At 39.6% G+C, this 25,106-nt stretch overlaps 1 protein-coding gene and 1 long non-coding RNA gene across 2 annotated transcripts in view; one reads left to right on the forward strand and one right to left on the reverse strand.

The window, feature by feature from the left end:
- Positions 1-25,106, reverse strand: part of NUP133 (nucleoporin 133) — a 65,804-nt gene that overhangs the window by 5,184 nt on the left and 35,514 nt on the right. Inside the window, exons 15-24 of the mRNA XM_003893791.2 lie at positions 24,551-24,775; positions 20,600-20,722; positions 19,388-19,487; positions 18,584-18,835; positions 17,505-17,638; positions 14,716-14,874; positions 12,132-12,267; positions 6,434-6,552; positions 4,347-4,427; positions 2,992-3,056 (exon numbers count right to left, since the gene is read on the reverse strand). Coding sequence (XP_003893840.1) covers positions 2,992-3,056; positions 4,347-4,427; positions 6,434-6,552; positions 12,132-12,267; positions 14,716-14,874; positions 17,505-17,638; positions 18,584-18,835; positions 19,388-19,487; positions 20,600-20,722; positions 24,551-24,775 — 1,394 coding nt within the window. The remainder of the gene's footprint in view (positions 1-2,991; positions 3,057-4,346; positions 4,428-6,433; positions 6,553-12,131; positions 12,268-14,715; positions 14,875-17,504; positions 17,639-18,583; positions 18,836-19,387; positions 19,488-20,599; positions 20,723-24,550; positions 24,776-25,106) is intronic.
- On the forward strand, positions 4,388-4,601 carry LOC103880791. Its single transcript, XR_642020.2, has 2 exons — positions 4,388-4,447; positions 4,529-4,601. It is a non-coding gene; the product is annotated as an uncharacterized LOC103880791 (long non-coding RNA).

A 25,106-nucleotide genomic window follows, 5' to 3' on the forward strand; every position in this document is an offset into this window, starting at 1 on the left:
TATCGCTTGAGGTCAGGAGTTAGAGACCAGCCTGACCTACATGGAGAAATCCAGTCTCTACTAAAAATACAAAAAATTAGCTGGGCGTGGTGGCGCATGCCTGTATTCCCAGCTACTCGGGAGGCTGATGTAGGAGAATCGCTTGAACCTGGGAGGCGGAGGTTGTGGCAAGCTGAGATTGAGCCACTGCACTCCAGCCTAAGTGACAGAGCGAGACACTGTCTCAAAAACAAAAAAAAAAACAAAACAACAACAAAAAAAGAGAGAGTAGTACTTAATGCCTTAGAAAAGGGCACTGACCCTCAACTTGTAGTAACATAAGAAACAAAATAGACCGGGCATGGTGGCTCAAGCCTGTAATCCCAGCACTTTGGGAGGCCAGGGCGGGTGGATAACGAGGTCAGGAGATTGAGAACATCCTGGCTAACATGGTGAAACCCAGTCTCTACTAAAAATACATAAAAAAGTTAGCCAGGCGTGGTGGCAGGTGCCTGTAGTCCCAGCTACTCGGGAGACTGAGGCAATGGTGTGAACCTGAGAGGTGGAGCTTGCAGTGAGCCAAGATTGTGCCACTGAACTCCAGCCTGGGCGACAGAGCCAGACTCTGTCTCAAAAAAATAAAAAATAAAAATAAATAAAAAATAAAAATAAATACAAACAAAATCATAGCTTCAAGTCTCGTTTGGCATGATAAACCTTGCTTCTGTGAAAATAAGGGATGTGGCCAGGCATGGTGGCTCACGCCTATAATCCCAGCACTTTGGGAGGCTGAGGCGGGCAGATCACAAAGTCAGGAGTTCGAGACCAGACTAACATGGAGAAACCCTGTCTCTACTAAAAATACAAAATTAGCCAGGCGTGGTCGTGCACGCCTGTAATCCCAGCTACTTGGGAGGTTGAAGCAGGAGAATCACTTGAACCTAGGAGGCGGAGGTTGCGGTGAGCTGAGATTGTGCCACTGCACTCCAGCCTGGGCAACAAGAGTGAAACCCCACCACAAAAAATAAAGAAAATAAGGGATGTGTATTTCTATGCAAACTGACAATCTAAATTTTAAAATCAAAAGTAGTGATTTATTATATCAGTGGTCCTAAGTCTTTAGGTTATTCTTAATTATTAAAATAGAGAAGACCAAGGCTAAATAAATATTACTAATATAACCATTAAAATTGTCATAATATATGTTACAATATGTTAGGTTATAAAACCATTTGACATATAATATCATAATCTTCCTGTGATACTGTGAAATATATATTTAGTCTTCTTCCTCACCCTACTTCCTGCTTTGCAACTCCTAAAATCCTTAGGATCTCCAGATATGTCTTTTTTTTTTTTTTTTTTTTTTTTTTAATACTAATGAGTTGACTGATAGCCGGCAGCCCCCAGCTAGCTTCAGGATAGGGGCTGGTCAGCAGAAAGAGCATAATTAGAGTTGGGACTTTCAGTCCTATTCCTCAATATCCAGGGAGGGAAGAGGGGCTGACGGTTAAGTTGGTCACCAACTTTAATCAATCATGTCTACATAACGAAGCTTCCATAAAAACGCAAAAGGACAGGGTTAGAAGGGCTTCCTAATAGCTGAACAGGTGGAGGTTCCTGGAAGTTGGAGGGCCAGAGAGGGTCTTGGAAGCTCCAAGCCCTTTCCCCCATACCTCACCCTATGAATTCTTCATTTGTATTCTATGTGAGGCTTTCAGATGTGTTAGAATCAGCATTCCCAGAAGGTTAGGAATTCTTAGTCACAGGATGAGACAGGAGGTCAGCAGGACTGGTATCACAAGACACAGGTCACAAAGACCCCACTGATAAGACAGGCTGTGGTAAAGAAGCCAGCCAAAACCCACCAAAACCAAGACAGTGGTCTCTAGTCATCCTCACTGGTCATTATACACTAATTGTAACACATTAGCATGCTAAAAGACACTCCCATCAGCGCCATAACAGTTTACAAATACCGTGGCAACGTTGGGAAGTTACCCTATATGGTCTAAAAAGGGGAGGAGCCAGGGGAGGAGCCAGGCGAGGTGGCTCATGCCTATAATCTCAGCACTTTGGGAGGCTGAGGTGGGTGGATCACCTGAGGTCAGGAGTTCGAGATCAGCCTGACCAACATGGTGAAATCCCATCTCTCCTAAAAATACAAAATTAGCCAGGCGTGGTGGTACATGCCTGTAATCCCATTTACTTGGGAGGCTGAGGTGGGAGAACTGCTTGAACCCGGGAGCGGCTGCAGTGAGTCAAGATCACACCACTGCACTCCAGCCTGGGCAACAAGAGCTAAACTCTGTCTCAAAATAAATAAATAAAAATTTTTAAAAAAAGGGGAGGAACCCTCAGTTCTGGGAACGTCTCACATTTTTCCAGAAAAACTCATGAATAATGCACCCCTTGTTTAGTATATAATCAACAAATAACCATAAGTATACTCAAGTCAAGCAGCCCATGCCACTGCTCTGTGTAAGAAGTAGCCATTCTTTTATTTTCTTCTCTAATAAATTTGCTTTCACTTTACTCTGTGGACTTGCGCCAAATTCTTTCTTGCACGAGATCCAAGAAGCCTCTCTTGGGGTCTGGATCAGGACCCCTTTCTGGTAACAATACCCTTTATAATAAATTGGTGGGCACGTTTTCCTGAGTTCTATGAGCTGCTCTAGCAAATTAATCAAACCCAAAGAGGGGGTTGTGGGAACCCCAATTTATAGCTGGTCGGTGAGAAGCACAGGCAAAACCATCTGGGGCTTAGAGTGGCATTGGAGTCGGGGGCAGTCTGAGCCCTCAACCTGTGGTTGTAGGCAGTGTCAGGACGGAACTTAATTAAAGGACATTCAGCAGGTGTCCACCAACAGAACTCACTGGTTGCCCAGTGTGGGAGGCAGGAAATCCCAACACGTTTGGTCACAGAAGTCTTCTGTATTGACTGTCGTGTGGTGACAGCAGAGGAAAAGCAGTTTCTATACTTTCCAAAGAAGCGATGCCATGAGCACTTACTTATCTCTCTGAAGAGCTTTGCAAAGGATTTCCAGTTTGAGATCATTTATATTTACATCTTCTTCCTTCACAGCAAAACAAAAAATCCTGATTAAATCCTGGCTTTGAAAGAAATACGTGCTTAAATTTTCATTATGCTAATACTACATACATAGAAGCCAATTAATATCTATGAATTATTTTCAGGTTACTCTGTGATGATTTTATTAGCAACCTTGAGAGGGGTAAGAGTTGTGTTTTTTTTTTTTGAGACGCAGTCTCACTCTGTCGCCCAGGCTGGAGTGCAGTGGCGCGATCTCATCTCACTGCAACCTCTGCCTCCCTGATTCAAGCAATTCCCCTAACTCAGCCTCCCGAGTAGCTGGGACTATAGGTGCACGCCACCATGCCCGGCTAGTTTTTTTTTAATTTTTAGTAGAGACAGGGTTTCACCATGTTGGCCAGACTGGTCTCGAACTCCTGACCTCAGGCAATCCGCTCACCTTGGCCTCCCAAAGTACTAGAATTACAGGTGTGACCCACCTCGCCCGGCCTGAGAGGGGTAACATTTTAAAATAAGGTAATGTAAAAGTCAACATATTATGTTTTATAGAAGCTACCAAATTACTTTCAATTGCATGGACAGGTAATAGAACTACTCATCCTACAGAATTTTCACTATAACCTATTGAAACACAAGAAACAGCTACTCTTAGGATTAATACTATGAAGATTTTATATATATATATATATATATTTTTTTTTTTTGAGACAGTCACCCAGGTTGGAGTACAAGTGGCACAATCTCGGCTCACTGCAACCTCTGCCTCCTGGATTCAAGCAATTCTCATGCCTCAGCCTCCCAAGTAGCTGGGGTTACAGGTGTGTGCCACCACACCCATCTAATTTTTTTTTTTTTTTTTTTTGTATTTTTAGTAGAGGTGGCGTTTCACCATGTGTGCCAGGCTGGTCTCGAACTCCTGACCTCAGGTGATCCATCTGGCTCAGCCTCCCAAAATGCTGGGATTACAGGCACGAGCCACTGCACCCAGCCAGAATAAACTGATAGAGTCATATATTAGATTCAGAAACTAATGACTTAATAAATGAAACAGAAAAAAAATCTCAGGACTTTTAAAAGCAGTATTTGTGCATAAAAAAAAAAAATCCAGGAACGTGTGAGAATTATCACGAAAGGAGTCTCTTGACTTTGACAGCTTTTCTCAAGAGTTATATACATTCTAAGGATTAAAGGTAGTTGAACCAGATACAGTCTTTTTTGCTTAATTCATTTTCATGATTGACTAGAAGAGGCATCTCCCTCTTTTTACAAATGTATTCAGTTGCCTGAGATCATCTCAAGTGGTTTTACTTACCTCATCAATATATTCCAGCAAGTCCAAAGCTTTCTTGAAATCATATTCATTAGCTCTTCTATTTTCTTCACAGATATATAGCTATGACAAGTTAAAATAAGGTAGAAGATTACTGTATACAATCATATAACTAATACTAGAGACATTTATGGAGAAAAGAAGTCATTATGTCTTAAAATAAGGTAGAAGATTACTGTATACAATCATATAACTAATACTAGAGACATTTATGGAGAAAAGAAGTCATTATGTCTTGTAAGGAAGTTGTAGTTTTTCAGTTTGTTTTGTTTTTTGAGACAGACTCTTGCTATGTCACCCAGGCTAGACTGCAGTGGCACAATCTCGGCTCACTGAAACTTCTGCCTCCCAGGTACAAGTGATTCTCCTGCTTCAGCCTCCTGAGTAGCTGGGATTACAGGAATCCATCACCACACCTGGCTAATTTTTGTATTTTTTGTAGAGAAGAGGTTTTACCCTGTTGGCCAGGCTGGTCTCAAACTCCTGACTTCAAGTGATCTGCCTGCCTTGGCCCAAAAAGCTGGGATTTTAGGTGTGAGCCACTGCACCTGGCCAGTTGTATTTTTATAGTAAAAACAGTCTCATATTTGGAAACTGAATTGCATCTACCTTAAACTGTCTTTTTAAAAAACACGTATTTTAGGCACGGCACAGTGGCTCATGTCTATAATTCCAGCTCTTTGGGAGGCCGAGGCAGGCAGATTCCCTGAGAACAGGAGTTTGAGACCAGCCTGGGCAACACGGCGAAACGCTGTCTCTACAAAAAGTATAAAAATTAGCTGGATATGGTGGTGCACATCTGTGGTCCCAACTACTCCAGAGGCTGAGGTGGGAGGGTCACCTGAGCTTGGGAGGTCAAGACTACAGTGAGCTGTGATAGTGCCACTGCACTCCAGCCTGACAGCCTGAGCAACATGAAGACTTTGTCTCTAAAAAAAAAAAAAAAAGAAAAAAAATTGAGACCTACAATAAAGTGTACAGTTGATCTATATTTACTTAAAATGTAAAAAAACACATCAACATGTTACCAACACTTATCCCTGGTTAGATTACAGCTGATCGCGTATTCATTTCTGTATTCAAATTTCCTGTAATTTTTATGGTCAGAAAAATACTTGCCTTATTAAAAATATCAATTTGAATTTTTCCCGTCTTCCTTTTCCAAAAACTATTTATAATTCCATTTTTAAAAAATTGTATATATAATCCTTTAATAGCAACAATACTCAGATCATTTCAGAAAAAAAGCTATCTGCTTGTTTTCATTGTCTTACAGCAGTCAAAAAATACTATTTTGTTGTTCTTAAACATCCTTTTTACCCCACCATCTCTGAAATTGGACTGTGGTATTTAAATTGATGTATCAGAGTAAAATTGGCACTACTTTTTTCTTAGTGATATATAATGGTGAGTTACAATAGATAGTATCTTACATTTCTAAATTAAATATATATTCTATCAGGAAGGGCTGTTGTAAATTCAGTTACAACAGGAAATCTGCTACTAATAATGGCTAAAATGCTAACATCTTTTAATTGTTTGCTTTCTTTTTCATACAGACAGGACAAATTTAAGGTGATCCTACAACATCATTCTGGCAAACAGATGCTTTTTCTCTAGGCTGCAGCCCGTACTCCGGTTCTGCCCTCGGGGATGTGTTGGGTTGCAGAGGAAAGGGGTAAGGACAGCGCTGCCAGACCATGTAAACTGAGTTCCTTAATTTATTTTTTCTTATAGAAGAGCTTGAAAAGTAATTCTGTGGGGGAAATAAAAGTTATCTCATGGTACTTATTTGTCCTACACTAGAAAAGCAAAATATCAGTAATTTCTCCTGGTCGCCTAGATACAGCACCTTTAGGTGGAATGTATGGGGAGGCAGATGCTGATGAATTGTTCTGTAATGAACTTTCTGTTCCCAAACAGCTTCCAAAAATATTTTTCTAGGAGAGTTTTCTGGAAGGTAGGAAGTAGAACGGTAACTCCCCTTAGGAACTATACTACATGGCCCAATAAACACCAACAATGTTTTGAGTTTAAGAAACAGTGTTAAGGATTTGAAAAGCACATACACCAATGAGTTGTGGTGCAGTCAATACTGGCATCGCACTGAGATGTAGCTGTTTCTCCGCTAGCAGCTGTTCAGGTAGGGTCTCCTGATGCAGTAGAAAGCGTTCCTGCTCAGCCATTTCTAGTATTCAAGATGAGAGAGAGGGAAAGAGAAAATGATGGAACTTTGATTTTTGCTCTCATTTTTGCTGTCATAAAACAAATCTGAATTTTAAAAGAAAAAAATAGCTCCAGAGGTAATCCCATCGTTATTCAATGATCTTAGAATGCTTTTAATTCTTATTCTTGATTGCTGGTTATGTTTACAACATATCCATGGTTTGATCAAAGTCTTATAAATTATCGCAGCAATGAGAAATAGGAGGGGAGAGAACAGGTAAGGAAATACGTTCTACTGCTTGAAGAAGTTGGACAGCAGATAGCTATTTCATGAGGTATAAACTTCCTAAATGTGGAGATCTCTCAATCATATTTTATAATTCAGTAAAATTTTTCCCACTGGAATTTTTAATATATAGTTGGCCCTTAAATAACAAGGAGGATGGGCCACTAAGCTCCTGTGCTGTCAAAAATCCCAGCAAAACTTTTTAAAGAGATGGAGTCTTGCTATGCTGCCCAGGCTGGTCTCAAACTCTTGGGCTTGAGTGATCCTCCTGTTCTAGCCTCCCAAAGTGCTGGGAGGGTAACTTTTGACTTCCCAAAAACTTAACTGCTGCTGCCAGCTTCATAAATTTTCTTTTTTTTTTTTCTTAAACAATGGTCATTAAGGAAGACTCATTTATATTGAAATGGGGGCAACCAAAACTGCAGACCTCAATCTGAGGTGCCTATCAAGCAATTCCACTTCTTGTAATGTCATGACTCTCCTATGCTTCTTGGGAGCATGCCAAGCATCACTTAGTGGCACTTCATATGAGTCCCAAGATGTTATTAAAGGTTTATGGTATTGCACTAAACACAGGAAAAAATACTTGAGAACTATGAGAAATCACTTCTTACTGCAATAGGAAATTTACTTCTTGCTGCAATAGGCAGTTTACTGGAGTGTAAACAAAATTCTCACACAGAGATGATCAGAATCATTTTAACTGGATCATCACTTTAATTGGGGTTTTAATTGAATACTGGTAACACTTGAACAAGCGGACACTTGCCCACAATAGCAACAGGATATGGCTATGAAATTATTATGGTAAGGACAGTATTACAGTTAATTTCAGGCAGTTGTGATTTAACGCTGTGTATTTACATTGTTTACATTTGCCTCCACTGTGAATGGTGCTATGTGAGGTCTGTGTTTGTGTGTTGATAAATTTTAACTTTTTATAACAGATCTGTGCATGTTCTATGGTAGTAAATGATAAAATAGACTACATATTTTATGTATTCATAACCTGTCTTTTTCTGTTTTTTTGTTTGTTTGTTTGTTTGTTTTTGGTATTTCTAGGCTACACGGTTATACATGGTGTATATCTATGAGTGTTTTCATGTTGTTGAAAATCTCCGAAATATATTGATTGAAAATAATCTGCATGTAAGTGGACCCATGCAGTTCAAACCCATGTTGTTCAAGGGTTAACTGCAGTTTCATTCACAAATGGAAATGATATAAAAGCTACCATGAGTCTATCAAGAAAAACAAGACCTGGAAGAATATACAGCACATATCCTAGGTAGCAAGGGTTATCTCCACTGGAAGAGGTAACAGGGGCTTCTGTTTGTCATAAACTCCCCAGGTTGCAGCCCATGACCTGGCTCTACCCCAGGGAATGTGCCGAGTTGCAGGAAAGGGTGAGAACTGCTAGGTAGCCTCATAATAGGTAGCATTCACAGCAAAATAGTGACCAAAGCACAGATACTTTCGTTCAAATACTGGCAGCATTTCCCATGATCCTGGTTTTGGAAAAATTAAATGGAACATTTTTGTCCATTTCTATACCTAGAAAAACAGACTGGGAGGATACCTACAAAACAGTACCAGTGGTTATCTCTGCGGAGGTGGGACTATACACGACTTATTTTTTCTGTTGTATTTTTTCTATAATTTACACATTTTCCATGAGGAATTATTTAATTACAAGAGTTATTTTAAAAAAGCCTATCCCCTCCGATTAGATACACTGTGCTAACAGTCCGTAGAATCACTGAGACCTGCAAATGTTCCCATTGTGTTAAGAAGTAAAAGCTAAGAAGTGATCAAATGCAAAGCAGGGAGAAAGAAGAAACAGGAAAGCCCTGTGGTAAAATACTTTGATTAACATGATCTATCTCTGGTGGCCAGGCTAAAATATGGCTTCCCCTCTCAGACTATCAGCCAGTCCTATAGAATATAAACACACGTTTTTTAGAAGAGACACTACTAGTACAAAAAATAAAAAGATTGAAGGAAGATTATCCCAAACAGTGAAAAATAATTTTAATAATAAAAGGGGCTAATATCTAGAATTTACTGAGTACTTAATGTATGTAAGCCATTTTTCTCAAGACAGTGTCCTCAATCCTTACAACTACCCTTGTTATAGATGAACAAACTCAGATGAAGGAGCATAAATCAACTATCCAAGGTCACAAAGCTAGTAAGTTCTGGAGAAAATATTTGAAATCCCAATTCTTTCTACTATATCCACTCCCTCAAAAGGAAAAAAATGACAGCAGTAAAATTTAAACCCAGATCTTAGGCTGGACTCTGTGGATAAGTCACATAACCAGATATCCATATCTGCATATACTTGATCCAAACCACATAGCTGAGATTCCCCACTCCAATTTTTATTTTGAAAAATTCCAGGCTGGGTGTGGTGGCTCACATCTATAATCCCAGCACTTTGGGAGGGCAAGGTGGACACACTGCTTGAGCTCAGAAGTTTGAGACCAGCCTGGGTACACATGGTGAAACCCCATCTCTACAAAAAAAATACAAAAATTAGCTGGGCATGGAGTATGCACCTGTAGTCCCAGCTACTGGGGAAGCTGAAGCAAGAGCATCACCTGAGCCCAGGAGTTCGAGGCTGCAGTGAGCCATGATTTTGCCACTGTGCTCCAGCCTGGGCAACAGAGTGAGACCCTGTCTCAAAGAAAATAAATAAATAAATAAATAAATAAATAAATAAATAAAACAGAAAAAGGCCAAATCTACAGAAAAAAAATTTTAAATGCCAATGTGCACTTTATATCCTCCAGCTAGAGTTATCTGTTGCTAACACTCTGTCCCTTTTGCGAATTATGTATATAGGTAATTTTTTTTTTTAGCATATGAAGGTTGCAGACATCATGACATTTCCTTTCTAAATACTCAGCATCGTCTCCTAAAAACAAGGACATTCAACCACAATATGATTATCAGACTTATAGAATTTAACATCAACTCAGTTATATCACCTAATATTAAAAGTATGTTCAAACTTTCCCACTTGTTTCCACAACATTCACCATAACTGTTATGGTTATTCTGAGGGTGATTCAGGATTGAGAATCTCACCCTGCATTTGCTTATGTGTCATGGCTCTTAGGTTCCTTTCATCTAAAAGAGCCTCTATCTTTGTCTTTCATTTCATATTGGTAAAATTTTTGAAGAGTCTAGGGCAACTGTATTATACAATGTCCCACCAGCAGGTTATGTCTGATTGTTCTCATGTGATTAGAATCATGGTGAACATTTTGGCAAGAACAGGACACAGGTGATGGTAGTACACTGCTTCAGAAGTACACAATGTGGGTTTGTTTTGTGGTTGATGACAGGGTCTATTAGATCTGTCTACTGATACTCCAAAAACACGGGAATATCTTGTTCCCCTAGCCCCTAAACTCAATGGTCTCAGTATCCTTTGGTGACAGTTATTCACTGTGGTTGTAATAGTGACTTCTGCCATTCTTTCCACAATTATTAGTTGGCATTCTCCTGTAAAGAAGCATTTCACTGACCCTTTCCCTTTTTGAAAATCACTATAGATTCATGAATTTTCTTCTTTTATAGACTGTGGAATATACCCTTTACTACCTTTCTTTCGATATTAAAATTGTCCCCAAACTTGAACAGTGGGAGCTGTTCAAGGCTCTTGTACTCTTTTAGTATCTGTACATTAACCTTGCTTTCTGGCCCAATAAGACTCTCCAAGATTTCTTCAATTAGCCCTCATTTCTTTTACTGGAAAATGGTACTCAGAAACCAAAATACGGAACTAGGTATACTCATGCTACTGGTGTGTCACTGCAAGAGACAAGATGTGTGTGTGTATATATAATAAAATGCATATATATGTGTATTACGTATATATACACACAATTTTATATATACACACATTTTGCTATCTATATCTACATTATATATATAATATATAATATTTTATGTATATATATATATATATATAGAGAGAGAGAGACTGAGACTTACTTTTTTTTCCTGAGGCAGGGTTTTTACTCCGTTGCCCCAGTTGGAGGGCAGTGGCACAATCACATCTCACTGCCACCTCGACCTCCTAGGCCCAAGTGATTCTCTCACCTCAGCCTCCCCGCAGCTGGGACTACAGGCGCACACCACCACACCTGGCTAAGTTTTAAATTTTTTGTAGAGACAAGTTCTAAGTTGCCTAGGCTGGTCTCAATCTCCGGGCTCAAGCAATCCTCCCACATCAGCCTCCCAAAGTGCTGGGATTACAGGCGTGAGCCACCACACCCAGCCAATGTATTTTTTTAATTAATGCATAATAATTATACATATTTATGGGGTACAATGTGATGCTTCAGTACATGTATACATTGTGTAATGATCACAGGGTAATTAGAATATCCATCACCTCAAACAAGAAAATATATTGTTTTTAAAAATCAGATTCTATCTGGTATTTCCAATGCAAATTCAGTAATACAGAGTTCTTCTTCACTGTCTTTCTCTTTGTATCTCCTTTCTCCTTGGTTCAGAAAATAATACCCTCATGCCTCAATATCCGCTGACAACTGGTTCTAGGACCCCTGGGAATACCAAAAAGCTCAAGTCCCTTATATAAAAATGGTAGTTACTTGCACATAACCCACATACATCCTCCCATATACTTTAAATCACCTCTAGATTATAATACCTAATACAAAGTCAATGCGATGTAAATAGCTGTTATACTGTACTGGTTTTTTAAAATTTACACTATTTTGTTTCAATTTTGCATTATTTTTGTTTTAATTTTTTATTGTTGTAATTTTAACTGCTGTTGAATTATTTTTAATTCTTTTTTTCCTCAAATATGTTTGATGTTTGGTCAAATCTGCAGATGTGGAATCCAAGAATATGGAGGGTCAACTGTACTACATGTAATAGTTTTCATCTATAATATACACAAAATTGTTCAGAATTATTGCACCTATACCACACTACCTACAACAAACCCACTGTGTAAAGGTCAAGATTGCTTTGTAGTTCTTTTTGACCTTGGAATATGTATCACTAAGGGTACAAAATCAGACCTCTCCATTCAAAACCATTTGAATCTATTCTTTAGGAATTCTTATTTAAAATACAAATAACTTTTCTCTAAAAAAAATTCCAAGTATATAATTGAGTAACTACACCTGGACATTAACTAAATGCATTCCTCTTAGAGACAGGTCCTGTTTCTAACAGACAGATCCTGCTAACTGATGACAGGAATACATCATGAGTTAATTGATGGCATGACCAATTTGTAAATCTTTTTGTTTAAATTCTTTCACCTTCAATTTTTTCTTGCAGTATATCCTCTGGAAAGTCTGAAGCTAATGCAGCCAATTTACTCAAGCCAAGAAGGGTTTTCTTCTTTGCAAAGTAACGAGTTTCCATATTTGCCAAACCCAGAAGTGTTGCATGAGCCTACAATAAAATATGCAAACCATTGTAAGATACTGAGTACCAATTCAAGTTGAAACAAAGGTAAGTAAACCCCAAACTTGTTTTTCTCCCCAAGCCATATCAATGAATGAAAAGTCAACAGTTAGCAAACCTAAAAACTGAGCAGTACCATAACATTGAGAGTAATCACACAGCAAAATATCAACCATCCTCATTAAACATTGGGAAAAGAGACATGTACAAAACATTTGCTCTAAAACAATTACATATTCACCTGAACATCCTGTCAAGAACAAATTTTAAAATTAATGTGTGTGTTTTTACTCATAATTTGCATATTTATTACAACAATATACTCATTGCAAAAAGGCCAATGATTGTTACAGACACATCATTAAAATTTTTGTGATTTTAATGTGATGTCAAACCATGATGGACTACTTTTTTTTTTTTTTGAGAGAGCGCCTCACTCTGTCACCCAGGCTGGAGTGCAGTGGTGTAGTCTCAGCTCACTCAACCTCCGCCTCCCGGTTCAAGTGATTCTCCTGCCTCAGGCTCCTGAGTAGCTGGGATTACAGGCATGTGCCTCCATGCCTGGCTGATTTTTGTTTTTTTTAGTAGAGACGGGGTTTCACCATGTTGGCCAGGCTGGTCTCAAACTCCTGAGCTCAAGCGATCCACCCACCTTGGCCCCTCAAAGTGCTGGGATTACAGGCATGAGCCACGGCGCCCAGCCTGGACTGCATATTTTCATTGAGATATTAGACGTAATGGCAATATCATCACAAATTAAGAACGTTTTATGCAAATTATGTGAGAGAATAGGAGTACACATTCTAAATAATCCATAATAAATGCTTTAAAATTTAAAAAAATTATTGTATACTGATGAATTATAATTGTATATATTTATGGATACAAAGTAATGTTATATGTATGTGATGTGGAATGATTAAATCAAGTGAATTAACATGCCCATCACCTCAAATACCTATTACTATGGTGAGAACATTTCAAATTTGTTCTCTTGGAAATTCTAAAATGTTCAATACACTATTATTAACTTTAGCCACCATACTGTGCAATGTATTTAAAAAATCTTCCTGGCTGGGTGCAGTGGCCCATGCCTATCATCCCAGCACTTTGGGAGGCTGAGGTGGGTGGATCGCCTGAGCCCAGGAATTCGAGACCAGCCTGGGCAACACAGTGAGACCCTGTCTCTAAAAAACAAAAACAAAAATAAAAATAATCTTCCTCCTAACTGAAACTTGTACCCTTTGACCAACTTCTCTGGCCCTTTTGCCCATTTTTAAATTGGGTTATTTGTTTCCTTGCAATTGAGCTGAGTTCCTTATATATGTATATATGGATATGTGTATGTGTGTGTATATGTGTGGGTATAAAATCCCTTCACCCTTCTGACAACCACCATTCTTCTGCTTCCATGAGTTCAACTGTTTTGGATTCCAGATATGAGTGAGATCATGTGGTATTTGCCTTTCTGTGTCTGGCTTATTTGGTTTAGTGTAATGTCCTCCAGCTTCATCAATGTTGTTGCAAATGAGAGAATGTCCTTCTTTCTTAAGGCTATTACTGCTTTGTGTATTCTACATACATCTTCTTTATCATTTACACTGATTGATGGACACTTAGGTAGATTCCGTAACTTGGCTATCATGAAAATGCTGCAATGAACATGGGAGTGCAGGTATCTCTTCAACATACTGACTTCAACTCCTCTGGATATATACTCACAAGTGGGATTGCCAGATCATATGGTATTTCTAAGTTTAACTTTTTCAGGAACCCTCATACAGTTTCCCATAATGGTTGTACTAACTTACATTCCCACCAAGAGTGCATCAGGGTTCCCTTTTCTCCGTGTCTTCTCCAGCACTTGTTACCTTCACCTTTTTGATAATAGCCATTTGAACAAATGTAAGGTGATGTCTCATTGTGGTATAAATTTGCATTTCCCTAATGATAAGTGATGCAGAACATTTTTTTCACACATCTGCTGCTCATCTGCATGTCTTCTTTTGAGAAATGTCTATTCAGGTCTTTTGCCATTCATTCATTCGAGACAAGGCCTCACTCTGTTGCCCAGGCTGGAGTGCAATGGTGCAATCTCAGCTCACTGCAGCCTCGACCTCCAGAGCTCAAGTGATCCTCCTGCCTCAGCCTCCCAAGTAGCTGACACTATAGGTGTGCATCACACCTGGCTAATGTTTTTGTATTTATATTTCCTAGGCCGGTCTTGAACTCCTGCACTCAAGAGATCCACCTGCCTCAGCCTCCCAAAGTACTGGGATTACAGGTATAAGCCACCATGCCCAGCTCCTATATATATTTTGGATAGTAACCCCTTCTCAGGTGTATGACAGTAAACAGTATTTTAATTACTAAAAACAAAACTAATTAAAACTACCTAAATTGCACACATCTGCTCCATATAAAAATCCTTCTTACCTTTTCTAATTCTTGGCTATTAATTTCATGTAACCAGCTGAGATGTTCATGAGCTTGCAAAAAATTCGCCAACTGTCCATGCTGAGAAACGGGCTGAGATAATAATTTGCCTCGCTTTCCTTTCTCCAGATACCAACGGAAGAGAAAGTCTGAAAAATTCTACAAATAACAGAACATATAATCTATTCGTAATAGTTTTAAAAAATACATTTCTGATAACAAAACATAACTTTGTTCTAAAGGCCTCCAAAACCTGTTCTAAACAATGATTTCCTATATTGTAGGATCACTTAATTCAATCATCTCATTTGACAAATGTGTACATTCAGATTCAGAAAGGGCACCTCGCTCAAGATCACTGACAAGATTAATGGCAGAATCTAGATTGCGTTGGCCAATATGGTAGCAACTTAAATAAAAAATTAGATTGAAATTTAAAATTCAGTTCCTCAGGTACATTAGCCACATTTCAAGTGCTCAGTAGCCCCATTTGGCCAGTGGCTCCCATTTGGACAGCAAATATCAACAGCTCCATTATCACAGAAAGCTCTGTGGAACAGCATTGAGACTGTAACATTCCAGAATTATGTGCCAGCTGGCCACATGGGCTGGCACGATACATTAGAATCTAGAAAGGCCCAAATGCCCAGCCAGTTTTCCTCACTGGCTGTTTGTGGAGTGCTGGGGTGGTGTGGAGGCTGAGCTGGAGAGGAAGACCAAGACGTCCTACAGTCTCACAGTGTTTAAGAGATGCTTCCCCTAAAGCAGGGATCCTGCCATGAAAGACTTCTGAAACCAGAAATGAAATGAATATTACAAAAGCTGAGACTGAGTCCTGGGCCACCTCTATTCTTAATGGACTGAGTAATCTTCCTCTCCTCTAAATTGCCTAACACAGAAAAAGAAAAATCCACTAGGGAACAAATAACATCGATTTCCATACTATGGAGTTTTAAAAATATACAATGTCTAAAATACAATTTAAAAATTGCCAGATATAAGAAGCAGAAAAATATGATTCAAGCAACATAAAAGCAGGCAACAGAAACAGACTCAAAGATGATCAGAGTAAGCACAAAAGGACTTTAAAATAACATTTAAACATGTTAAAGAAAATATAAGAAAAAATGCAAAAATGCATCAAAATGTCAAAAGAGAAAGAAAATCCATAAAAATAATTTTAAAATCATGATCAGTGCAAAAAATATTTATTTAGCAATGTTTTGAAATACTAAATAAGTTCATGTACAACGACTTTTTTTTTTTTTTGAGACGGAGTCTTTGCTCTGTTGCCCAGCCTGGAGTGCAGTGACACAATCTCGGCTCACTGCAACCTCCTCCTCCTGGGTTCAAGTGATTCTCCTGCCTCAACCTCCAGCCACGAAATCCTGACCTTAGGTGATCCACCCACCTCGGCCTTCCAAAGTGCTGGGATTACAGGCATGAGCCACCGCACCCAGCCCAACAACTGATCGTTAATCAAGTAAGTCATACCCAATGAAATTCTATAATGCTATTAAAAATGCTGCTATAGAATATTTAATAACATGAACAAATGTTTGCAATGTATCAAGTGAAAAAAGCAATTGACAAAACACGTTTGTCTATAATACATAGAGTGGAAAGACTGAAAATAAAAAGCAAATGTTTAAAAAGTTCTCTCTGGGTGGTGGCGTTTTGAGTGATTTTTATCTTTCCTGTTTATAGTGGTTTTCTAAATTTTATACAGTATCACTTTTACAGTAATAAAAAAATAAGCTTTTCATAGTAATCAACTGACTAGACTGGCTTTAAGAAACAACTTTAAATTTACTTAAGATAGTGTCACAATGGAAACTTTTTTTTTTTTTTAAAGATAGGGTCTTGCTCTGTCACCTAGCTATAGTGTAGTGGCACAATCTTGGCTCACTGCCTTGACCTCCTGGGCTCACATGATCCTCCCACCTTAGCCTCCTGAATAGGTGTGGCCATGGGCGTGTGCTGGCATGTTTTAAAAAAAAATTTTTTTTTTTTGGTAAAGGCAGAGTCTCACTATGTTGCCCAGGCTGGCCTCAAACTCCTGGCCTCAAGTGATCCTACCGCCTTGGCCTTTCAAAGTGCTGGGATTACAGCATAAGCCACTGAGGCTGGCTGGGAACTTTGTTTTTTAAACAGGAAGCATAATATCCCTCAAGGAAAACGAGAATGTTAGGTGTATGTAAAGCTAAGCTCTCTTAAAGTAGTGTTCTACGCTCCTGAATATCTTCTATCCAATTTTTAAGAACTTTATCAACATTCATATACCTAAGTAGTTTTATAATAACTAGAAAATATATAAACAGAAATGAAAGTTATAACATATTTTCCAAAGGTCAAAGAATCTTTCAGTAATATTTATATATAAAGAATTGTGTGGCCAGGCGATGGTTCAAGCCTGTTATCCCAGCATTTCGGGAGGCTGAAGCAGGAGGATCGCTTGAGCCCAGGAGTTTGAGACCAGCCTGGGCAACATAGTGAGACTTTGTCTCTACTGAAAAATAAACAAAATTAGCCAGGCGTGGTAGCGAGCTCCTGTGGTCCCATCAACTGGAAGGCGGGAGGTGTGGGACAGGGTGAGGTGGGAGAAGTGATTGGACCCAGGAGGTTGAGGCTGTCGTGAGCTGTGATCTCGCTACTGCACAAAATTTACAAAGAAACACAACATACGAATTAGTATTTTCTCATCAAAGTTAACTACAAAAAGATCGTATCATATTCCAAAAGCCCTGATTACTAAAGGACTCAGTGGCCACACACCCAACACTCATCACCTGATCAGCAAACTGGGTCATGTAGCGCTGGAGTCGGCTCTGGTTGTCAGTCTGCTCACACATTTGTACCAAGATATCAAAGTCACAGTATTTCTCTGCTAGAGAAGCAGCCCACAGGTACTGGCCTAGTGTAACTGTGGGAATGAGAACAGATGGGAAAAAATCCTGTTAACAAAACTTAAAATCTGTAATAAAAAATATGACTTGAAATGTTATCTTTATTCCTATTATAAATCAAGAATCATTAATGGAATGGAAACCTTCCCACTTACTGGCACTTAGTTTCACAATTCACATCAATTCCTTAAAGCTGCAAATTCAGGCCAGGTGTGGTGGCTCACACCTGCAATCCCAGCACTTTGGGAGGCTGAGGTGGATAGATCACCTGAGGCCAGGAGTTCAAGTCCTGCCAGGCCAACATAGTGAAACCCCGTCCCTACCAAAAATACAAAATTAGCCAGGTGTGGTGGCACACGCCTGTAATCCCAGCTACTTGGGAGGCTGAGGCAGGAGAATTGCTTGAACCCAGGAGGCAGAGGCTGTAGTGAGCTGAGATTATACCACTGCACTACAGCCTGGGCGAGAGAGTGATACTCTGCCTCAACAAAAAAAAGATGCAAATTCAGACCCTTGTTTCATCACTGCCTCCCCAAAACGCTATTCCCTTCCTTCGTGTAAGAGTAAAGCAAACTCTTCCCAATCCTAGCCTGGAGTATAATGTGTCCTTGGCTGAAGAGCCATACTATTTATCTGTCCCCCTCAAGCAGCCCTCATTAGGCTCTACTTTGCAATCTAGTTACTCATGTAAAGGTCTGTGATGCTAAGCTCTTTAAGGGTAGTCTCCACATACTGTTTATTTATGTATTCATTAATCACCTTCAGTATCATCTATGGTACTTATACCTAGATAGTACTGGAAAAAAAAGTTGAATAAATGAGAACAGAAAGCTGTGCATATTTGCTTTAAGTTCTTTATTACAGTTGGATTAACATGACTACACTGAATATATTGCATTAACTATTCGACCCTTTCATCCATTCAGCAAATTTAAAACGCTTGCCAAGTATCATGAACTTACGAAGAGGAGATAAGAGATCTGATCTTTTCTGTAGGTATTCCATCTCCAGATTGTCATATCTTTCCCGATTACTGGATTTATCCACCGACTTAAGCTGAGAAACATAACCATCCAGGAAGCAATCGATCAGGGCTACCAGTTGCTCGGTCACGATGTTTCGGAGGTTGCTGTCTGCCTGTGGATAAACCACCTTCAGGACAATCTCATGCTGGCGTATTATTACCGTTCGGATGCCCCCAGGACCACTCGTTGCTGTGAAATTACACAAAATAATATGGTTAAGTAAGGGTTCTAGTGATGGCTAAAGGAAAGACTAATTGCATAAAAATTATGCCTTTTCATCACTGCTGGAAAATTAAATCAAACAGGGATTCAGGTGATACCTGTCAATGCCCTGCTTGAACCCCATCTTCTCTAAAGAGATTTCTTCAGCAAAGCCAGGTAAACATGATTCTTCTTCCATCTAAATTCCTTTAATGCAACTCCACTACTCCACTTACTTTCTTGTATTAAATCGACACAAAATATAGTTCATACCTCCAAGGCCAGGACCTGCTTCTATGAATAACTATTTGAACTAAAACCTAGTAAATGCAAAAGTACCAGTTAAATACATACATTATAGAGAGATCAATAAATAAGAGCAAGGGAAGAATAAAGTGATTTTGACAAGAGCTGCTCATTTTGGAGACGGCACTTTTTCATTTCAGTTACAAACCTACACTAGGGGAATAACACAACTTCTAAAAATGATGGGTCATTAGAAATATATTTTGAACAACCGTTAATAAATCAGTATATTACCCGTCCATGGAACATATTCAGGTTCTTTTTCTAGTGATTCTTCTCTTCTATACAAAGAGTTTCTATTTTGGCGATAATGACTAGCAGCCTGCAGCATATCCTGGAAAAAAAATTAATGTGTTATCACATGCAAAAGGTGATGGATCACAGTATTTCTGAAGATAACTTAAGACATCAAAGTAAATTAGTAAGAAAAAATACTCAGGGGCCAGAAATGTTGGCTCACACCTGTAATCCCAGTGCTTTCGGAGGCTGAGGTAGGAGGATTGCTCCTAGCCTGACAACATAGTGAGAGCCCCTCTCTACAAAAAAATTTAAAAAATTACCTGGGCATTGTGGTGTGCACCTGCAGCCCCAGCTACTTGGGAGACTGAGGCAGAAGGATTGCTGGAGCCCAGGATGTGGAGGCTACAGTGAGCTATAATCAAGCCACTGCAAACCCAGCCTGGGCAATGGAGTGAGACCATGTCTCAAAAAAAAATTAAAAAATGAAAAAAAAAAAAATAAAAAAGAAAAGAAAATAAGAGAAAAAAGTCAGCACAGATCTGCATGATTACTTTTTGGTTCTTTCTGCTTCTGAAGTTTGTTTTACTCCGTAATTTAGCTTCAAGTTTTGGCAAACAATAGTTACCAAAGTAGGAAAATCATTACTATAAGTCCACTAGCTAAAATTAAATGCAACACTTTAGTCAACAGTAAAAGTAGCAAGGTTTTGAGTAATTAAAAAAATAGAAATGAGAAATATTTAGACAGTTACATTAACAATACGTTTGCAATCAGGCATGGTGTCTCAGGTATGTAATCCCAACACTCTTGGGGGCTGAGGCAGGAGGACTTGTGAGCCCAAGAGTTCAAGGTTACAGTGAGCTACGATGGTGCCACTGCACTCCAGCTTGGGTGACAGTGAGACCTTCTCTCCGAAAAAAAACCAACTAAAAAAACAGCAAAGATACAAACACATCTTCCCAAATGAAAGGTTTACTATTCTACCAAATAGAAACTCAGGATTATAGGAATTTATTAATAGGCACCAGGTTAACATTCAAAATATTCATTAGCTGATTAATAACAAGATGACTGACATTTTTCTAACTTTTTTGGGATTAACAAATGTCTACAACCTTATAAATTATTGGCAATACAGAGTAGGACTTCCTTGTCTATCCATGCTCTGGGCTTTGAAATACTGAAACCTTTACTATATTTTTGTACCTTGAGAATATTGTTCACATTGATCACCACTTCAGCCCATTCAATGGCATCCATAGGTGTATCCCTCAAGACTTGCTCCTCATGCTCCAGTAAGCACTCACAGATGGTATCTACTTGGGACACCTGAGAGAATACACAGAAGTCAATGACTTCAACAAAAATTATGGTGATGGATAACAACTACCCAGTGAGTTTTACTCATTAAGCCATATCCTCAGACCTATAGATGGAAGAAAATTTATTGACAGTTGATGGTAAAAATAAATTCAAAAATCAAGAAAAGTCAGATCTCCTAACTTTTAAGAGTGCCCAAGTAAGCCTTATAAACAGGCAAATTCTGGATTGTTACCAAGTAGATTTTTTTCTTTAAACAACATTATTTATTATAGCTACTCTGCTCCGGGCACCTTTAAATGGCACTACGTTACAGATGACGTCACTTTACAATGTCATACCCCAAACTAATGCACTACTAGACTAAAATAATGACCTCAAAACATGAACTTGCTAATTTCTTTCTTTGAGGAATTCCCCTTCTTCAGACATAAAAGAAATGTTTGCAGAATAGAAGTAAGCAACATAAGAGAATAATGAACTAAATACATAACTTCTGACTCTTCCTTTGTCATTAATTAATACATGGAGGTAACAATGCAAAAATACCATCAGGCACTGAAACTCCTGTTTCAAGTTCAAGTCTGCATTTGAGCTTGCCCCTGTTATTAGAGTTTGCATAGCAATGGACAGAGATAAGAGGAAAGAAAAATCAGATCAGCTGCCCTCAAGGACCTCACAAACTGGCTGAAGGAACAAGATACACAGTCACAGATAAAACAAGACCCAAACAAAATCCCTCCCTTTTGCAAACCTTGTTCTTCCTTTTGCATTTCTGATGTGAGCCAAAGGCATCCTAACAGCCCAGGCAAGAAATCTTTAGCACGTTTAATTTGTAAGATTAAGCACAAGAATATTTTACATTGTTAACGTGAAAAACACAATGAAAGCCTATATAATGGACCGGCGCGGTGGCTCACGCCCGCAATCCCAGCACTTTGGAGGTGGGCAGATAACGAGGTCAGGAGATCAAGACCATCCAGGCAAACACGGTGAAACCCCATCTCCACTAAAAATGCAAAAATTAGCTGGGCGTGGTGGCACACACCTGGAGTCCCAGCTACTTGGGAGGCTGAGGCAGGAGAATTGCTTGAACCAAGGCGGAGGTTGCAGTGAGCAGAGATTGTGCCACTGCACTCCAGCCTGGTGACAGAACGAGACTCTGTCTCCAAAGAAAAAAAAAAAAAAGGAGAGCATAAAAGACAGAAAATAACATAAAAGCGCATAAAATGCCAAAACACTTGTTAAATTATCTTATCATGTATATATTCAGTGATTTCAAATATTGCTCATATGCCGTGTCAACATAGTCTGTTTCTTAAGCAGTGAGCTCTGCTTTTCCAGAGCCCTGGGAGGTACAGGGCCTTCCCAAACTGGAGACAGAGGCAAAGTGGAGAGTGCACCCTCAGGCAGGCTCTGTATTGTTTTACTTTCTATCAGGGCTGCCAAGTCAAAATATTTTTCTATATGGCTCACCAATCAGAGATTGATTTTGGTTAACCAGCTCGTCCCAAAACACAAATACTCCTTAGAAAGGTACTTTGTCACCCCCAAGGGGAAGGACAGGTAAAAAGAAAAACTACTATATGTACATAGCTATTATATTCTCTTTTCATGATGATTATGACAGGGGGGAAAACCTTTAGAACTACACCCCAGAGAAGGTGAAGACCAATGAACATCATGAGAAATGAAGATAAATAGTGACGTGAACAGTCCTAAACATTACCATTTTTCATATGGAACATTCTTTTGAGGAGCCAATCACATTTTTAGTTTTGCTGTATCATAGTCCTAAAATACTATTCTATATTATGTATCCAACTGATAATTTCCAGACCCTTCTCTAACAATTCAGCTAACTGAAACATGTACATACACTGCATTGACAATTACACTTTGCCCTTTGATACAAATGCAGAATAATAAACCAGGCTCTTGCTCAGTTCTTACAAGTAGTCTGTCATTAATTTTTTAAAATTCATTGTCTTACCATATAAAACTACGTATGAATAAAAACCAAAAAGGACACAAAAAAGACAACAATTTGATTTGTTAGATCATAAAACTTGAGGTGATTTGTTTTTCTTTCAGATTTCTGGCATACTCTCTAGATTAAAAACAAAACACAACAAAGCCCTTTTCCTTCCATTCCCTAGGAACTAACCCAAACGTATAAAAACAAAGAATTCACACTAAACACATTTATGGAATCAACAGAAGACTGAACTTAGGTTATAGTACATCAAACTTAGGTTACAGTATATCAAGCATTAAGAAAAAGACACCTGTTGGCATAATGTGTTACATGCTAGAATACAGTTAGGCTATAGGAGGAAGGAAGCAAAATCTGAGATACCAAATAGAGTTTGAAGTTCCTCAGATGCATAAGGAATTCCAAATTTCACTGAGCTGAGGGAAGAGTTGGCACTGTTTCTAAAACTAGATCATTCTGCAGTCTCAGTTAAGACAATAGGTCTAAGTTCTAATGTCACACCTTTAAAGGGAGACAGCGAAGTCTACCCTGCTGCCTCAACAGGCTGTGAAGCTTCACAAAAGCGTGAGGACTGTGCCACTATTTCCACAATGTCCAGCTGTCACTGGCTGACCAGCATCTTAACCATTTCTGTCTCTGAAGTTTGTAGCAGACTTTACTTTTTCTCTGAAAATAAATCTGATTATACAAGTAAGGTGTAGCAACAGGATCCTAGGAGGTAGCTGAGGAGTTCAGTGAAGGGACTGTTTGCAAAGGTGTGGACAATATTAAGGGGTCCAAAAGGGGATGGGGCAGCACCCTAGGATGAGTCATTATCAACCTTGGGCCTGAAGAGGCAAGAGGAGGGGGCAGCTACTGGAAACAAGAGAAAGCAGTTGGACAGGAGGCATGGTCTCTGACAGAGGGGCACAGCCAATGTAAAGTGGGCACAGGCAAGGAAGAAAGCTGGGGGAATAACTACTCCAACTTCCGGCCTTCTGGCAGGGCCTCCCATTCATCTGACCTGGCAGAAGCGGGAGGGCAAGGGAGCCCACTCAGGAAGGCCACTTGGCCGTGGCAGAGTCAAGGGTAGATCTGCCTGGTCAACAGGGTGAAACAGGGTCTCTACTAAAAATACAAAAATTAGCTGGGTGTGGTGGCACAGGCCTGTAGTCCCAGCTACTTGAGAGGCTGAGGCAGGAGAACTGCTTGAAGCTGGGAGGCACAGGTTGCAGTGAGCCGACATTGCACCATTGCACTCCAGCCTGGCCACAGAGCAAGACTCAGTCTCAAAAAAAAACAGTAGATCGAGAGACAAAGTAAGGAGAAGATCAGGATGGATGCAGTGGCTCACGCCTGTAATCCCATTACTTTGGGAGGCTGAAGGGGTGGATCACCTGAGGTCAGAGTTCAATATCAGCCTGACCAACATGGCGAAACCCCACCTCTACTAAAAATATGAAAATTAGCCAGGCGTGGTGGCTGGCACCTGTAATCCCAGCTACTCGGGAGGCTGAGATAGGAGAATCGCCGGAACCCGGGAGGCGGAGGTACCTGGGCAACCGAGTGAGACTCCATCTCAAAAAAAAAAAAAAAAAGGAGAAGATCAGCACGCAAAGCAAATAGGTACTTGGAGATAGTCACCAAGGGGAAAAAAAAGTCAACAGGGAGCACTTCTCAGTCAACTTTGCAAGCTCTTCTTTTACTTCTGAGTGATACTTTAGCCAGAAAATCTGGGGTCCAATTTAACATTTCAGTGAGATCTTTTGTGATTTAACTTGTCCTCACCCACTTTCCTGCCTAGGGCATGATCACTAAATGGCATAGTTCTACAAAGCCACATGAAAGAGGACTCATCTTACCTCCCTGAAAAAGACATCTGCAGGAGTCAGGTTGGATGGGATTTCATACTCCCTCTTGTTCAAAGCAATCAATATGGCCGTGTTGACGAGATCAGAAAGCCGGGAGTGGTGGTTCTTGAGAACAATGGTGGCTGACAGCTTTTCGGCATGCTCACAGAGCAACAGTCGAGTGGCCATCGGTGTCCCTCTAACTGGAAAACTGCCTAGACGTCCAAATAAGCCAACCTTGCAAAAAGGCAAACATATATTCTTAGAAAGCAATATGGTAACATGCAAAATACCATAGCTGTATTTTCCCCAGAAGCACCCTGGGCAGTCACTGGCCCCAGCTCTCCCCCAGCAAGTCCCTCCAGCTCTCTCTTGTTTTAGCTGTTTCTAACACACAGACACACTTCAGCCAGGCCAGTAACACCCACAAGGAAGTGCAGACATTCCTGTTCTAAGAGCAGGGTCACTCCAGGGCTTCTGTCCACTACTATTGTCTCTACATATCATGTTTCCCAAATTATTGTTTACGGTTATCAAAACAGTCACACTGCTCTTTTCGCCTTTTTTG

Source organism: Papio anubis, chromosome 1 (genome assembly GCF_008728515.1).
Source record: "Papio anubis isolate 15944 chromosome 1, Panubis1.0, whole genome shotgun sequence".
Taxonomy (NCBI): domain Eukaryota; kingdom Metazoa; phylum Chordata; class Mammalia; order Primates; family Cercopithecidae; genus Papio; species Papio anubis.